The following is an 18,315-nucleotide window of genomic DNA, read 5'->3' as shown; positions in this document are numbered from 1 at the left end:
ATTTAATGGGTTTGGCAGAATTAGCTGAATTTCGCATTCTTTCCATACTTCCGGGCAAATCCTCGACATTTGACAGATTTGGAATATTTGTGTGAAATGTTGCACAGAGGCGCAGGCGAGGGTGGCAAGCGGGCGAGTGTGTTAAGAAAATTTCAACGAGTTACGTACGGCTATTTTGTCTGAGGACACGAAACATATACAAAAAAAATTTTATCTTACTAAAACTGGGAATCGAACCACATTCATGATTTTCGGCTAGACGATGCCTTTGATATTTCGTCGTTTTTTGAGACCTGTATGATATAAATAAGCTTTTGGTAGAATATTCCGTCGGATACCCTAACACAATAATGGGTTGCTAATCCACTTAGCCAGAGTAGTTCATTGCGCTGCGTCCATCATTCATTCATTTTTCCTAACACACGCATGTGTTAGTATTTGCTTTCGCGACTACTATCTTCGGTCGGTACATTTAATTTCGTAATGGATGATGGAGAAAAGCTCTTTTTACGAATTCTTTAGGTTTATCAAGGAGTTTTGGACTAAAATACGTATTATATGTAATATTCCGTATTATATGTTAACTTCGAGGGATGATGCTTTGAGTGATTCCGAGACGAAAAGTTTAATATAAACGTAGGTCCGGCAATGCTTTATTTTCAAAATATAAGGTGTGAAACTTGAAAAAAAATCGTAAACAACGAGAAAACGCAAACTGATATGATGTTAGGACTTGGTGACAGTTTTTATTATAGTGCAAAAGAAGTTTTTAAAACTATAAATTATTTAACTCCCTTTGCTAGCGGAGTGTACGGGGGTAATGCAAAAAATTTAAGAAAAATCTAATAAATACGCTTTCTTAAAACTACCATCGAGCAAATAGTGTGCAACTCTCTTAGTAAAAGAACATTCAATAATATTTAACACGAAATTTACAATAGTTATTGAAGATGTCCTCCTTCAACTTCAATATGAGCACCAGCTCGTCTTAACATCGATTGCCGAACACGCTCAAATATTACCGGCTTATGTCTTATCTGATTACATGAATTCTGTATCCGTCGTATTGATTCTTCTTCAATGTTGACCGGAGTTCTATAAGCGAAGGACTTTACATGCCCGAAAGAAAAAATATAACTGACTTAAATTCGGAGGCCTGGCCGGCCGAGACTGTGATTAATTGCGAAGAAACTATATAAGAGTTTTTAAAAAGTCAGTGGCGCGTAAATAACAATAATAACCATAATTGACACTGCCAAATTTCAATAAAACCGGCTAAAGGATTATAAACATTTTTACAAAAAAACTATTTGAAGAAAAGTGTGCATCCCGTACCTTGGAACCTACGTTTATACAAACTCTCCATCTTAGAACTACTGAAAGGTTCACCCCTTGCCACGCACTTAAATGACACCCTGTATATTTATCTGCTTCATCCCAGGAGGTCAAGAATACTAGGCATTAGTAAGGGATGGAATTATAAGTTATCGAAATGTATGTTTGTAATTAAATGCACTGACTAAATTTCTTGTTACGAAAAGCTCAGTATTTTTACAGGTAGAAGTACGTGCGTATTTGATTTTCTTACCTTTAGGCTCCAAAGCAGACCCTTTGATGTAGAAAACACCTTCCCTCATGATTATTTCTTCCATAATTATACCAAAAGAATACACGTCGCCCTTTGGTGTTCCCTCAGGTGTCGGTGGTATCCTCAAATGTTCCGGAGCAGTCCAGAGATATCCTTAAATAGAGAAGGGCCATGTTTAGTAAGATGCAGCTTGCAATGAGGACATAACGAAAGCTCCATTAAAGTTATACAGAGTGTGACAAAACTTTGGAAACTCTTTAATATTGCCTTGAATAATTGGTGCCTGTCCAAACCTAAAAACGCTATAGGCGAGGCTTCTTTTTACTTATAAAAAATTTAGATTATGACGAAACTGATAGTTATTTTCATGGACACGCCTTAAAGTTGTCATGCCAGAATGATTTTTTCAATCATCGACGGAAGATTAAATTCTGAATATGTTAGTGAAATTTCAGTGGATTTAGCTACGCCCAGCATACAAGGGGGAGTGAGTCAGATATCGTGAGTTGCTCGTTCTAACTGGTACTGGTACGATAAGATTCACGACATTGCCAGAATCCTTGCAGATTTTATACATTGCCGCGAAAACTAACAGTAATCATTAACACGAGCAATTTGGATTGCTTGGCATGTTTCCATGTGTTGAGCTTAAAATTCACCGAAATTTTAAAATAACATTCACCATTAACGAACCATTCATTTAGGGTATCACGTGTTACTATTAAAAATTTGATGGCGACGTCGCAAGTTTGACAGGCATCAATGTAATCGGTGTCATTTAAATTTGTCATTAAAAGGAACGTGTTTTTGACATTTGACGAAAACGAACAACTTCTGGAAACATTTACGCATTGACCGAATTTTCATAACACACTGTATACAACCTCGCTGTGATTAATCCAGAACCTTACTTTTCCAATACTGATACGAATCTTCCTCCGATTCGCTATTTTTCTCATTGCTTCTCAGAAAGTGCAGGCCAAAGTCTGAGATTTTTAACACAAATCTACTGTCTATTAAGCAGTTAGAGGATTTGAGAGCTCCATGAGATTTAATGGGGCTGCCGTGCAGATAATGCATCCCCCTGACTATGTCCAATATTAAGGATATCCTAAACAACCAGTCCAAATTGTACTGGGGGTTCTCTAAAATATCCTGCAGACTACCCTTCGGACAATACTCGATTAGTAGGCAGTTGTTGGGGTTGTCGATGCAGGCCCCGTAAAACTTGACAAGATTGTCGTTGGATAGATTTTTCATCGTGTTCAGCTCGCGTAGCTGTTTGTGTTTTAAGTGGACTTTGATGTCCGGTAGTTTTTTTATGGCCACTCTGATTGATTTGTAATACCCCACTTGGGCGAAGAGTTGCTTGTCCCCCGCTAAGCTCATTTCATCCATTTCCTAACAAATCTATTATTAAACATAATCTTAAAGTGTAATTGAACTTACCTTTAAAGGAGCAATGGAATGAATGCTGCTCCTCCTATCTTTTGATAGGAAGGCTATATCGTCATAATTGACTTTCCACGCTTCCGAGTAAATCTCAGCTTTTAATCTGTAATGTCTACAAGAACGTTTTAATTAAGTTGATATTTTGTGTTTTTAATTTCGGATTTGAGGGCGTTTTAATTATTATTTCTACTGGTTAGAAAGGTGCACTTACCTGTAAAACATACTTCCAACTATAATCAGTCCAATAAATATTACACAAACTAAAATAATAACTAAGATGTCTACTTTATCGTAAGCTGAAATCAACTGATCAGAGATCGGGATTTGATGTGGTACTTTGGCACTTACTGGGACACTTCGAGAGATCGTAGCCGCATTTAGGTACATCAGGAGGGAACGTGACGTTACCAGGTTCCCAAAAAGTCACGTTTCTATATCTCGTCGAATACACTCCTATGATTTTGGACACTCCATTTTCATCTTGGGCCACCAAGGCGTAATCGGCAACTTTCTGCGCGTTGCAATTGATTACCAATTCCTCGTTGTTTTTGTCTGTCAGGCCCAATCAAGTAAGTTTTTTTAATTAATGCTTAAAGGGGACAGTCTAGCGTGACGAGTAAAAAATTTTATGATTTTTTGTGTTTTTCGATGGTTCATGGGCACAGAATCAAAATCCCATAGCCGGTATCGGTGATTTCGCCCTTTTTGACTAATAATAACGTATCAAAGGCGGCAGTTCGGAACGGCACCAAGAGTGCCCCCCAGGGATTTGAAGTGGACAGATAGGGCGTACATTCGAATTTTTCCCGTTTGTGTCTATTTGAATATTATTTTACAGCACGATGACATAAAACGCCTTGTTTTCCCACTATTTCTACAAATGTAATTGCGGACGAATGCTGTTTGAACATTGAAGAAACCGAGTCGTGCAACCAAAACCTGAGTCGAAAACTGCGACTTTTACCAACGAGGAAATGCAAAATCTGTTGTAGCATTACGGATCAGCATCTAAACGACATCCTGATATAGCGGCGGACGTGTGCAAATCAACATGGGGTACGCATCATCGCGAAATTTCTGCAGACGAAAAGCTTCAGAATCATCTTCGTCCTGAAGGCGGAGACTCGTGGTGTAAGCGGCAACACCATGAAGCCAAAGAAACTACGTATCCTCGTCCGTTTGTTTTCGATGAAGAAGCTCCACAGACTCCATTGCCAATACATGAAGATTTGTGCCGACACGGTTTTCTCGAGAATTGTTTAGATTCGAACACGTAAAACAACAACGAGGGTGTTAACTCTTGCATTTGGCGTTTGACACCGAAAGATGTATTTCGGAGCAGGAAAACCTTGGAAATTGCCACTCATGTTGCTGCACGCGTGTTCAACGAAGACCATGCATCCATTTTGAGGGTTTTCGGAGATCATGAGATGCGTGCTCGGTCCAGAAAGCTTACGTTTCATCCCTGAGCACGACCGCGACCACCTTCGCTGGGCAGACCGGCGCAGTTCCGATGCGTCGATGCTTCGAAAGAACCTCGCGTCGCCAGAGAAGAGACCAGAGTTACTGAAGATGACTGTTACGTCGTAAAAGTGAGATTTATGGATGATTCTGAAATTGCGAATTGCTCGCAAAGTAGGTTTTTTTGACTTTGTCATTTGAAAGTTTCTGCGTGTTTTACTCACAACGACATTTTCACCCGGCGCAGGTGACTACTCAAAAGCTACTGAACATATTAACTTTAAGATTTAACATGATATTCAACGCATTCATGTCTTTCGTCTGTGCCTCAATCATGTTGGAATTTTTTATTCTGGCGCATACTTTTACCTCATCTACAGCGCAGTAAGTGTGTCTCTTTTTACCTGCGACAGCAGTATATTTTTTTGGTCGATATGAAGCAACTTTATGAGTAAATAAATGCATATTTTTAAATTACAAAAAAATATAATAATTCTACTGTCCTAAATCATATCTTTCCTGGGAAAAAAAGCCTCTTCAATTTATGCTATGCTTTTCGAAAAAGAACACGGGTAACACATCACCTTAACCCACTAAAAATTCATATTTTTTCTTTGAAAAAATGACTTCTTTGTTATTGTAATACGTGATTTTTGAAAGAAGAGAGAGAAAATTGCGGGTATTTTTCCTTATTTTCATTTCATTGAAAATGTTAATATTTTCTATATATAAAAAAAAAAAATTATTTTATTACATGTAAATGTATATTTTTTATACGTGCTACCAGTAATAATAACAATTTGCACAAAAAAATTTAACTTACCAATTAAAAAATGTAATTTATTTTTCTAACTATAGGTTACATCCGCAAAAGTCTTGATGCACGACACTGGTTTTCAATATTAATGGATACAAAAATCAAAAATACACTACATAAAAATGCACAAGTTTCTGGTCGAATGCACCTATTTATTTCTTGTTTTGTTGATTAGTTTTTTGAATATGGCCAGAGGAAAGTTAAGTGTAGGTGAACAAAAAATAATAAATTTAAAAAAAGAGAAGGAAAGTCTTAGAATTATATTTCAAAAATCGTGAGAAGGAGTCGCTCTCCTGTTCAAAAAGTTGATAACCGTTTCAAGCTCGAAAGCACAATTTAGAATAAACCGCGAATTGGGCATTCAAAATTGATATCGCAAAAGGAAACAAGACGCATTTTAAATGAATTCAAGAGAAATTCTAAAAAATCTGCTTCAATGTTGGCTTCGGAAGTTGGGCAGTACTTCGGAAATACTGTCGACGAAGAAAAAACTCATAGAAGTTCTCATAGAAGAGGATATAAAGGTGGTAGTGCACGAAAGAAACACTGGTAAATAGAAAGAAGCGTCGTGATTTTTCTAAATAATACCGAGCGACAAATCCCAAATTTAGAAAAAATTTTATGACGTCAGATTAGAGCAAATTCAATATTTTTGAACCAGGTGGACGAAGAAAAGCGTGGAGAAAAACTGGAGAAGGAAATCTGATAAATGTAATTCCAACCGTCAAACATGGTGGAGGCGGAATAATGGTCTAGGGTTGCATGTCGGAATCTGGTGTAGGAAATTTAGTAATAATTGACGAAATCACCAATCATCAAGTGTACCTTAATATCTTAAAGGAAAATTTAAAGCACAGAGCGGAAAAATTGGGGTTGGCACGCAACTATTACTTTTAGCAAGATAATGACCCGAAACATAAATCTTATGTAGTACGCCAGTGGTTGATATACAATACGCCACGTTTACTGGAAACATATTCGGAAAAAAGTGACTTAAAAAGAGTTGTCTTGTAAAAATATTAAAAAAAATATCAGGTGAAGTTAGAAGAAAGTTAGTTTAGCCAATGCCAAACCGTTTACTGAAGGTCCTGAGACAAAAGGGGCGTCCCACCGGGTATTAATTGATCTTATTTTTTGTAAAAATAGTTTTAAAAAAATAGTTTTTTTTTATCTGTATGAAGACTCCTGTGGAATTTATTTTTAATTAGAACAAATTAATCTTGTTTTTCTACGAGCAGGTTTAAGATTTGGAAACAATTTACATAACGTTATTAGTATGTATACATACTGGAATACATACATTTAGTTAAAATTATACATTGTTATTTCACAAAAATTTAGCAACACTTTCATAGGTAGCAATGCATAATGCCAATGCTTTTGTGGGTTACTGTAAGCATCCGGAAGCTTTCAGGGTCGTGGAGTGAATTGGGCTACTGGGTGGGGGTAAAATACAACAACAAAAAGTCTAAAAATATAATAAATAATATGTTGAAACTAAACCAAACCTGACCAAACCACTCTTATCTAAATAAAAACATGTAACATAATTCAAAAAGAGTTAATATATTAATGGTGGGTGTGACCATGGTTAGGTTGGGTGAAGTTTCCATACATTATTTATTTGCTCTTCAACTGTTTTTATGTTGCTGTATTTTACCCCACCTGGCACCCCTATTCGCTCCACGACCCCGAAAGCTTGCAGATAATTACGTGGAAAATAAATAAAAAAATCCGCATTTTTTTTTTTTTTTTTTTTTTTTTTTTTTGAAAATCACGTATTAAGATATCAAAAAAGTCATTTTTTCAAAATAAGGAACCGTTCATTCCTGTGGTCTAAAGTGATATGGATTAAAAAAAATGTTGAAAACGTGCTTATTTTTAGACGTTCACACTAGACTACCCCGTTAAGGCACGCTTCTTACCTTGATACGTCTTTCCCATCATATACTGTATTACGTCACACCCCTTCAGGGAATCGATTCTTTGAGTGACAGTCATATTTTTAATAGCTTCAGCGTATATGAGCATGCCATTATAGACGTCATCCAAGTAAAACGAGCCTCTAAACGACTGGTTGAAAACTTTGTCGAATTCGGCCTCCCTGTATGGATAAAACGTAAGAATTGCACTAAAACCCTTTTTGGCTAGTTCGTTATTCTCTATGTCGTTGTCGTCATACCAGGGCCTATCTGGATATGGCGCGCTGAAATTTCAGTAGATTTAATTATATCGGAGTTCATCATAGCTCATATTTTCCTACTTGTTGTAAAGGGCAAAGTTCAGGAACACGTATTCGTTTTTCTCCATCATGCCCAGCTTAGCAGCCTCTATGGCTAATTTGCGTATTTCTGAATGATTTGCGCATGTCAACATTACTGCAAATTGTCTGCTTTACACAAACCGTGTTATGCCTGAACACCTAAACTACATACTCCCGTAATTCACTCCTACTTTCTCTTTTAGCAAGTTTTCGTAAGTAATATTGAGCACTTCCATGTTAGCAGATATATAGTCAATGTCTTTACCGCCCCCCGCAAACTCTTGTATTAAAGTAGATAGTAGCAGGTAGCAAGCATTTTCGCCAGCTATTTCGCTCATGTCGTTATTTTGCATCATTATTACAAATTTGCTCCATTGGTAGCTGAAAAATTAGTGGTGTTTAGAATTCAATCTTCTAAAAGCAACGTGAGTACATACTTTTCAGCTACTAAATGCAGAAACTCTCCATGGGATGCATACCCTGCCGATCCTATATTAACCAAATGGTAAAATTCATCTGTCATTTGTACTTTTTTTATTGAAGTGAAGTCAAAGGTGAAACCACTGGGTGACAAAAGGGGGGATCCATATTCACCCAAGACCTTGGCCACCCTTGCAACACCAGCTAAAACCAAATTGCAGTTTATCAATTGCATGGTGAAAAATTAAGTGAAAAAAAGATTTATTTTCACGAGAAATAGCTTAAATGTGGAATTTTTGGCGTTTACGTAGAAGTAGGTGCGATGCATTTGAAGGAAGTAATAGCTTAATGGAATGGAAATTTGCAGATGGATCCGATTGGGATTCACTTCACTGGTTGCAACGGAGTATTATAGATAAATGGCGAGTGAAATTGAACAAAAATATTCACAAAATAACGCAGATCATTGAAGACATTTTTCAAAAAAATTTTGAAATATGAGTCGAAGTCATCAGTCAGTGCCTTGGCTCCATTAAAATCTAATTAGCGAAATGGCACTGATGACCGACTTCCTTTGACTCCCCTTTGAATGTAAAATGACTATCCATAATAGTCAAATGAAACCAGGGAAGTTACCATCGAGCAGATTTGCTTGTAAATATTCTATTTTACACGGTGTCTCAAAAACAAACGGGCAAAGCTACAACTCAGTCGTTTGTGAATGGATTTTTATGTACAAAAAACCAAATAAAATTATACTTTTCAGACTACGAAGTAACGTCAAAGTTGATTTTTTAAAACTCAACTTCTGCTTCAAATGTCGACGTCGGAATTTCGAATCGAACTTCATATTTTTTTATAAAAAATATTTTTCTGAATTTTAATTATGCATGACAGGTTAATGGTAAAACAATTTTAAATTGAAAAAAATTGAAAAACTTATTTTTTTGAGCTCTAATTCACTGGCTTCATTGACATAACAAATAAAGTTTTTTTTGAATTTAACAATGTATTTGTCGAAATTCACTCTTAACAATTATCGCCAATAACGACACTAATAACCATTTTTATTGCACTAAACAACCAATTTACGATAATTGCACTTGTGGCATTACTGCCCACAGAAAATTATGAGGATGAATGATACAGTCCCAATAGTTGAGGGCGGCTTCACTGTGTCCTCTTTCGCTGGGTATCATATGGGGGGCACCACTAGTCCATGGCGCCAGGAGACTTTTTACAAGGTGATACAATAGGATAAAATCGAATGAAATGCAAATGGTCACAGCACAACGCAGAAGGCCTGATGGAGATACAGGCAGTTACATAACTCGTAATGTCCAAGTTTAGGATATAGATGGGTACGTAACTCATATTGCTCAATAATTTTTTTTTTATTTTTTAGTTAAGAATTGTTTTAATATTACCTTGTGATACATCATTGAATTCAGAAAAATATTTTTTTTATCGAAAAATGTAAAAAATATGGAGTTCTATTTAAAATTGTGAATTTGACACTTAAAGCAAAAAAGTTAATTAAAAAAAAACAACTTTGACGTTACTTCGTAGACAAATATAATTTTATTTGGTTTTTAATTCATCAAAATTTTATCATAAATAATTGAGTTATAGCTTTGTCCTTTTTTTTAGGAGAGGGGGGGGAGGCACCGTGGACAATTTTCCATTTCGTAACCTACTTCTGTGCAAACGCTGAAATTTTCAAGGTTAACGTGCTTGTACATTCTAAAAATAGTGCGGGAAATCGTTATTTTCTTAAAAACCATACTAATTTAATCAAATTTGGACGATTGTCATGTGTAAATATATCGCACTTAATTTAAACTCGTCCGTTTGAATTTTTACAGAGCTTTTAGATGAACGTTAAAAAACCCAAATTTCAAATGATAACGCTAATTAATAGTTACCAGTGAGTTTCGAATGAGACGTAGTTAAACATTTTTCAAAATTTTGAAGTTTCAGGAATTGAAATAAAACAAGAAAAAATATGTTTTTCCATAATTTCATGAAGGAAACAACTACAGCCAATTTTAATGCTTGAACTAGATCCTTAAAAAAAAAAATCATATCGTAAAAATTTCCTTCAAGTAACTTTTTTTTAAGTTAATTTTTTACATTGGTCAACGTTAAAATGAATTTTTAACGTGCGCATGCCCACCTTTTGCAAACTTTCCGACATAACCGGTATAATTCCGGGAAAAAGTATTGCAGGAAAAACTCTTTTTAATGCAGGCATAATAAAAGGTATCAGGCAGTAGTCGAGTTGAGTTCTAGTTAATTTGTAAACAAATTTGCCGCATACCAAACGGGTTATCAACCACTATGGGCACTTTCTGCGTATAGTGAAATTGATAAAATGTTATCTCTTATGGAACAGCAGGAACGTAAATGAGATAAATTTTTTGTACATTTAACGTAGGAGAAGGATACCGGATGGGGTTTACTTACCGAGGGTGTAATCGCACGTGAAGCCAATGATGACATGGGGACACCAGTCGTTGGCGACAATTATTTGTTTCAAACCTGTATCAGCCTTACACTCATCATCGAAGGATTTAATTTCGAAAGTTACGTCTGTGAGAATCTCTTTGGCTTTTTCAATAGCTTCGTAAATGACAGTCGAGGTCTGCAACAGAATTTTATGATAAATAATGTTCGACTTTAATCTAATGAGATTAGGAAGGAGTCTCACTTATCATATCGATATTTTTTTTGCTTTTTTATCGCAAATCGAAATGCGATTTTCGACAAGTTTTCATAATATTTTGATCCCTCCCGGTAGTACACAATTTAGAGCGCTTGTGGCAACTTGAACTACTTTTACCTTTATATTGAAACTTAGGTGATAAGTTATCTTTAATTATTGGACTCATTCTGACTATTTTTAGATGACATTAAGTATAGATTTTTAAGCCTTTTTTAGTTTTTCACAATACCGTTGTTTTCTGCGGATAGCCCGACTCTAAAACACATGTGTCAGCTTTATGCTCCTTTAATTAACCCAACACAGTGCAGATAGTGTTGTCACCAATCCGATAAATCAACGCAATCAGATGCTAGTAAATAATAATCAATCATATTGTTGAGCAAGTCGAATTCTAAAAAAATCATTAAGCGATGGGTTGAGGATGCTATTCATATTTCGACACATTGTTCGCTATTTTCGGGTGTTTGTTCAACATTGTATTTCTAGGACCAAATTAGGAGCTCAACAATTCCACTTACGTATCCACGAGAGATGTTACAGATTGCAACAGCACGCCAAATTGGATACTGCATGTGGTGCAAACCGAAATTTGGCGAAATCGAGTCGATTATGAAAAAATCAATATGAGTATGTATTGATATGTGTTATTTACCTAAGTCTATTTACGGTATATCTTGGAACAACTGGCCTGGAAGTCACTTTATCAGGTGTTCATAAGACGATTTTTACATTAAATGCGACGAACGAGTATTTATCTGCGAGAAAATTGGTATGCGTCCAGCTCGAAATAAATTTAGATTAACGAAATTTTAAGGGTTATTTTCCCCTCTAAGGAGGGCGTACTTTGTCCTCTGTCTGGCGCCTCCGTCCTTGTTAGAATTTTCTAATTATAAAGGCACGAGGAAATTTGGTAATGAAAAACTAGGTAACATTATATTGTGTAACGTGACGCCCGTATTTTATACAGGGAGGGTCTGTGTGCAACGCAAATTACTTTCGACATATTAAAATTTGGGAAAATGGATGCGTTGTTTACCAACATTAATGCCGCTTTAATCAGCGCTGGCGAGTAGGTATCATTTATTTAAATGTACGTGTAAAGCGGCACTACAAGTAGCTATTTATTCATAACATTAACCGGCACTTCGACGAGACAACGGTAGATAACTATCGAAATTAAAAGTGTTTTACCCTGTTGAGATTTAGGATGTATTTATCACTATTCGGGAAGAGTACTGCTATGTGTAAAAAACAGCCAGTGGCATTGCAAATCCTGCAGGCTTCCTTCTCCAGAGACTCAGCCTTGCAGATGTCGGGAGAGGTGCTGTTAAACATCGAAGAGCAATTGCCAATGGGCCACGTGTCGTACTTGAGGATGGTAGTGTTAAATCCGGAGGGAGAAAAAGAAGGAAGACCGAACAAGATCACTGCTAGTTCAAGTAGCATCACTAAGTTCGTTCAGGTCGGTGTCATTCGGCTGTGATTCACTACCCGCACTTTCAAACACATTTTCTAAAAGACTTCGATAGACTGATGCCTTGATAGCTGATGATAGCGAATATTGATATCATAGACCGCGTAGTTATACTTATATACCACGATAATCATTTTGCAGGACTGTACTGAAGACCATCCGGATTGGATTTATTTATTTGTTGATTTTGCTTGTTTATCGACATGTTAAATTTTAGACGAAAGCGAGAAACGGTGCAATGGATTAATTAAATTCAGATTGATGTATTTTTAAACGTTCCGATCGAGACTCTGTAGGTATAACCACCGTTATACCTCTACCTACCTACGCGTTTGCATTTATGAAATTTTAACGTAAACTTTCTTGTCCTCGCGGAAAGTTTTTAATCAAAATCTTCAATCGCAACGTGTTAAATATAACGCATCTTTGACATATCCGTATAAACAATTAACATTTTTATATAAACTATTATTTCCTTGGGAGCACCGCCGAGAGGCTGACGCACGGACAATCCGATTCGAATCAAAAATTGATGGAAGTCCGCAAATGCGAGAATCGGTACATAAGCTATCCTCTATGCAACCGTCCTGCACCGTGGACTATATTTTCAAAGCCGCATAGTTTGGGGGAAATATGTCGCTGAATAAATAAAATTTTAAACATTCTCCAAAACTGAGGTGCTCCGTCTGATTAGGACAAAGGTAGAATGCGGCAAGCGAAGAAATTAAGGCGGAATTCCTATCAAAATTGTCAAAGCTCCAGTTGTGCAATAATGCAATCCTACAATGCAGTAAATCTCCCTGCGACTAAGCTCTATCCCCGCTGAACACGAATAATTCGCGAAGGGCGGTTACTCAAAAAGACCCAAAAGTGCACTTTGAAATGTCCGAGGCATGTCTTGTGCAAGTTCATATGCGATATCATGTCGTCTACAGGGTGATTTCTTTATGATCTCGCGGTACGGAGGGTGTCACAAACGTTTTTCGAACCGCGATTCACCTACATGCGTAGGGGAACGAAAGTCCGGCGTTAAAACCTAAAGGAAACGTTTTTCATGTAACATGCCCACGTGCAAGTAAGGCAGATTAAAAATAATAGGAATGACGATGGGGCCATTAATACTTGAAATATACTAGTGCAGGCTACTGCTAGCTGACGTTCGAACTGTGCCCCGTCGGCTTCCTGGCAGTGGACGAGCCGCGATTGAAACTTCTCGAAAACTTTTCTTATCAATCGACGAGACATTTGTCGAACTTCTTAAGTAATTTTAACTCATCCACATCGTGCTCTTATTTAAACAAACCCTGTTTCAGATCATCCCAGAGTTCAGGTTAGTTCGGGTTAGTCGATAGGCGATCTAGCGGCAGCCCTGAATGCGCCATATTGCCTCAAATATTTTAATAACTGCCGAATTTATACGGCGATATGCTACATAAAATGCGTTCAAAATTCCTCAAGGAATTCAAAAACGTCATAACATACAGGGGGCTGCATAAGAGAGAAATGAAAAACTGCACTCGTGTGCTAAACGGGCAACCCTGTGTACACGTCTGTTATGTAAAAAAATGCAGAACTGAACGTGACGTGTTATATGTAAATATTTCCTTGAATTTTTGACGAATTTGTGCGAAACTTTTGACCCCCCATGTACATTTGCCATCCTGCACGTCCGTGAAAATCATTATTAATTTTAAGCGAAGCTGAAGTGGTTACGGTTCTGCTTCTTATCGATGTATACTTGTGATATGGCAATTAGAAATATAAGCGTATAACACGATAAAATGATAAAGTTAATGGAAATACGAATATTAATAACAATAATTAATAAATCCCAGCCAGCGTGAATTAATAAACTGCGAGATGCACATGAGGATTAAGCGTTTTTAGAGTAAACTTTCTTACGGAAAGATTACCCTAGGTGAGACGTGACGTCTGGGTGGGAAACTAATTACATACCGAAGGCAAAAAACGACTTAAATGGTATAATAGATTGAAGAACTACCATCATATGTACAGGAGCGTGGTGTGAGCTCTATTTAATTTATTGAGGTCGGTGCAATGCGCTAAACCGAGATTGTCCAGAGCTCTTCATGACCGTTGCTCAACGCAGGCATCTGAAAAATCATAAGAAATGCGACGACGATTAATCCGCCTCAACCTCGCGTGCTTCTATGTCGAATAAAATCGCACTTTAAAGTTTAGAAAACTCCCGTTATTTCGATAATCGATAACGATAATCGATAAAATCGAGAAAGTATTTTTTGACGGGATATTTAAAAATTTCGCACCACTTACAATTGACAATAATTGAGAACAACATTGAATGTTTGCTAAGGAGTCGGAGGGGATATCGACGAATTCGAGCAGTGTTGAAACTTAGGGAAGAAACGATGTGAAAACGAAAGTCTGCAGGATTAATTTGCATGAAATGTGAACATGTAAAATATGAGAAACACTGCGAGATTTCTTCGTTTCAATCCCTAATAAGCGAGCAAGCTCCCTGAGGACTCACAGCTATTTTTCTAACAAATGTTTATAATAATTGGGAGTGTGTAAGCAGCAGAAGATCGAGGGATTTCGCAGAACTGTGCCGAGGAAACGTTGCATTAAAATTCACACAACAATCTCTGAAGAGGAAAATGTGCGTATGATCAAGTGATATTTATTTTTAGAAACGTCTTTCAGCTAATATCAGACAAAAATATAAACCATTCGAGCAAATATCGGAGTTTTTCGAATACTTCCTGAACTAAAAATGTGCGAGTTTACCCGAATTCGACTAACTCCGTATCTTTCATGGTTTCAGAGATCCTAATCATGAGTAGCATACTCGAATACCTTTATCTACATATTTGAAGTGTCTATTAAATCTGCCTGAAAAGTGGGGTGTGGGAAATAATAATAATAATTTATTTAATTATCTGTTTTTTATACCTACACAAACGATACCTTCGTTCTTCTACTGGGTGTTCTTATTCCGACATTGATGATTCACGCATCACAACCTTTACGAAAACCATCACCAAATCTGATTTGAATAATGAAAAATGAATTGTGTATGTAGGAACTAGAAGAATAACGTGGCCTTTGTTGTTATTTACGTTTGAGCAATTGATCAGTGCATTACGTCTCTATCAGGTAGGTATGGTTAATTAATTTTTCATGCTGACAAAAACTCTAATATACCGGGTTAATATGTGCCAACCATATTAAACAATTAGACATTTCTGGATAAATGATAGAGTGGTTTTCCAGATAATATCTTCAAATATATACATATATTAGTCTGAGCAAATTTCGATTACGTTAAATTAGTTTCTGGAACGCACAAGCCTTGTAAAGGGCTCACATGCTCTTACGTTGCACACACATATAGACGATTGTTAGCGTGGATGTTGAAGTCTTTTAAAATGATTAACGAGAAGTCGTTGCAAATTATTATTGCTAGAGCTCTAAAGGAAATTCGTCAACGCTCCTCTCCCCCTTAAAAGTGTACAGGGTTCTCCATGTCATGCTTCCTTAGCTCTTGTACCAATAAAGCTAACCATTCCCTTCTTCTGCAGGAATACACAGCGCGCAAAGGGGTATTTCCAGGAATGATTTTCGAATGTACAGGATGGCGTCAGGAAGTGCGACGATTTTAAACGCGACCCCTCGATTTTTTTTGCAAGTTTCGGATTTCTCCCCAAATTTTGAGGTCGGTTTGTGTAAGGTGTCCCATCTTTAAAATTTGCCATTCGACCATATTTGACAACTGCGTCTGTCCACCGAAATGAGTTTTCCGCACTGAACGGCGTGATTTTCGAACGCAGTTTTTTAGGGTGCAAAAGGGCTAAGCTACATTTTGACGTGTTTTAACTTTAAAAAGTCCACCACAACTTCCGAAATGGACCTCTGAAGTTGCACGACTTTCACCCTCAATAACTTGGTCCTTTCAAAGGGGATCTCGACGGTATCGCGTTCGTAATTCCGAAATCTGTACCTTTGTTAGTATTACCCCACTCCGAAACCCAACCATTTCTGAGATCTCGAAAATTGGCCCTTTTTGGATTTTAAACGTTTCGACAGTCGTGAAAAATGTTATTTTGATTTTTTTTCGTTCTACTCACTTTGATATCTTCTCCAATTTATGAAGTACGCTTGTCACAGTTTGCAGTTTATGAGTGCCATGGATCTAAGACAATAAATAGCTTCTGAATTTTCAGATTTTCATTCGTGTTTGATTGCAAAAATTGCTTAAATTCTTCTTTAAAATAATGAATTTTTCATAAGAGGCGTTGATTGATACGAATTTTGTTTCGGGACAAGTGAGAAAACTTGTTTTCTGGCCAGTAAAAGTTATGTTGCTCAGTTTCCTGAGAGACGCCATCCAGAAGCCATCAGTTTCGCTGGCTTCCTTGAACGATTTCTACAAACTGGGAGTGTATACGTATGAAAACAGGCAAGAACAAAAACTGTCAAAATTGAGGTGATATGACTATCAAAACGTTTAAAAACCAAAAAGGGGCAATTTTTGAGAACTCAAAAATGACTGGGTTTAGGAATAGAGTGACGTTAACGAAAATTGTAGTTTTGAGTTGGGGCACTTTATTTAAAATACGCAAGTTATTTATTTAGGTTTAAAATCGTGCCACTTCGAAGGCCTATTTGAGCGCTTTTCGTGACTTTTTTTAAATCGAAACATGTCAAAACGTAGCTTATGAAATCCTTTTCGAGCCCCAAAAGACTGATGCCGAAATTCACAGCGATTAACGCTTAATATCGATTATTGGATAGTGTGAACTCACTATACGGGTGTTGCAGAAACGTATTGCCAAACTTTTGGAGGTTATGAAGGGTGATAAGTTAAGTCATTTTGCCTCACAAACATATATCCGGAAATGAGTCGTAAAGGCGCAGGCAGAAAAATTGTTAAATTTTTTTATTTTTTTAAATTTATTTGTTTATAGAAAATTACTTTAATAGCCGTAATAGCCATATTTGGAGCCACCGAAATCCTTATGGAACATTTAAGAAGTCTAACCAACATCAGTTCTCTACCAACACGTGGGTTGGCATAATAGGAAATTGTGCCCCACGTTAGTAGAGAACTGATATTGGTTTTGGCCAGTGGAGTCGTTGGACTGTACTTCGTGAGTTACTCAAAAATGTTCCGTTGAATATCCGCCAAAGGAAGTGGTCTCAGCATGATGGAGCTCCGGCACATTTTACTTGCGACATGTGGGACCACTTAAACTTACAATTTCCTGAGGGTTAGATTGGACGACCCGTTAACTGGCCCGCCCGAAATCCAGATCTAATCCATCTCGATTTCTTTTTTGGGGTTACCTCAAATTACTAGTTTGCGCAACAACTGTAACACTGTAACAACAGAAGAAGAATTAGTTGGAAGAGTGGTGGCTGCGTTGAGAAAGATCCACGTGCTCTTCTTCGAGTGGTTCGGCGTACGACCGCATGTCGGCAAGTTGGTGGCCGCAATTTCGATCAACTCTCGTAATACTTAATCGTTTTTCTTTTTTAATAATTACTTTGGAAGACAGAAATGCAGAAAGTCGTCAATACAAAAAAACATATGCATTTCATAACGTGTTTTTTGCCTAGTGCTTTAATGACTCATTTCCAGATACGTGTTCATGAGGTAAAGCGATTTAACTTGTCGCTCTTTATAATCTCCTAAAATCGGGCAACACCTTTCCGACACTCCTTGTATGACGCTGGAAAATCCATCTTAGGAAAATCTAGAGGGAAGGATTTTACGTTTCGACCGCAACAAGAGTGAGATTGATGTCGAAAGTTTTTTAAATATAAATTTTTCAGTATCACAATTGTCCCCAAAAATTTCCGAAGTGGAGCCAACGCCCAGGACTGTCCATTTTGTAGTTCTGGGTTGAAAGTGATGTAGCAAATGAAACGCGAGGTTTGGTGCTATTTCTTTAATACTCTGTTTTGTTTTAACTACATAGTTTAACACAGGAAAATACAGCACAATGAAGAGTACGTCGCAAAAGATACCGCCTCTGAGCCGAATATCAGACGCCTCACATTAGATCCTGAGCTTTAGATTTGTGATTTTTTACGTTGAATAGCGGCTGTTAAGTCGGATTAGAGTCGATAT

General features: G+C 37.0%; 1 protein-coding gene across 2 annotated transcripts in view; it reads right to left on the bottom strand.

The window, feature by feature from the left end:
* Positions 1 to 12,307, bottom strand: part of LOC136348505 (atrial natriuretic peptide receptor 1-like) — a 34,556-nt gene extending 22,249 nt beyond the window's left edge. For both annotated transcript variants that reach the window (XM_066299395.1, XM_066299397.1), the window contains exons 1-11: positions 11,918 to 12,307; positions 10,468 to 10,645; positions 8,019 to 8,205; positions 7,754 to 7,962; positions 7,582 to 7,696; positions 7,244 to 7,524; positions 3,389 to 3,592; positions 3,252 to 3,336; positions 3,038 to 3,152; positions 2,500 to 2,989; positions 1,589 to 1,741 (exon numbers count right to left, since the gene is read on the bottom strand). In XM_066299395.1, the coding sequence (XP_066155492.1) occupies positions 1,589 to 1,741; positions 2,500 to 2,989; positions 3,038 to 3,152; positions 3,252 to 3,336; positions 3,389 to 3,592; positions 7,244 to 7,524; positions 7,582 to 7,696; positions 7,754 to 7,962; positions 8,019 to 8,205; positions 10,468 to 10,645; positions 11,918 to 12,172 (2,272 nt within the window). In that variant the 5' untranslated portion in view covers positions 12,173 to 12,307. The remainder of the gene's footprint in view (positions 1 to 1,588; positions 1,742 to 2,499; positions 2,990 to 3,037; positions 3,153 to 3,251; positions 3,337 to 3,388; positions 3,593 to 7,243; positions 7,525 to 7,581; positions 7,697 to 7,753; positions 7,963 to 8,018; positions 8,206 to 10,467; positions 10,646 to 11,917) is intronic.
* Between the last annotated feature and the right edge of the window lie 6,008 nt (positions 12,308 to 18,315).

Source organism: Euwallacea fornicatus, chromosome 33 (genome assembly GCF_040115645.1).
Source record: "Euwallacea fornicatus isolate EFF26 chromosome 33, ASM4011564v1, whole genome shotgun sequence".
Lineage (NCBI taxonomy): Eukaryota > Metazoa > Arthropoda > Insecta > Coleoptera > Curculionidae > Euwallacea > Euwallacea fornicatus.
Note: the sequence above shows the minus strand (reverse complement) of the source record. Positions and strands in the feature narration are given on the sequence as shown.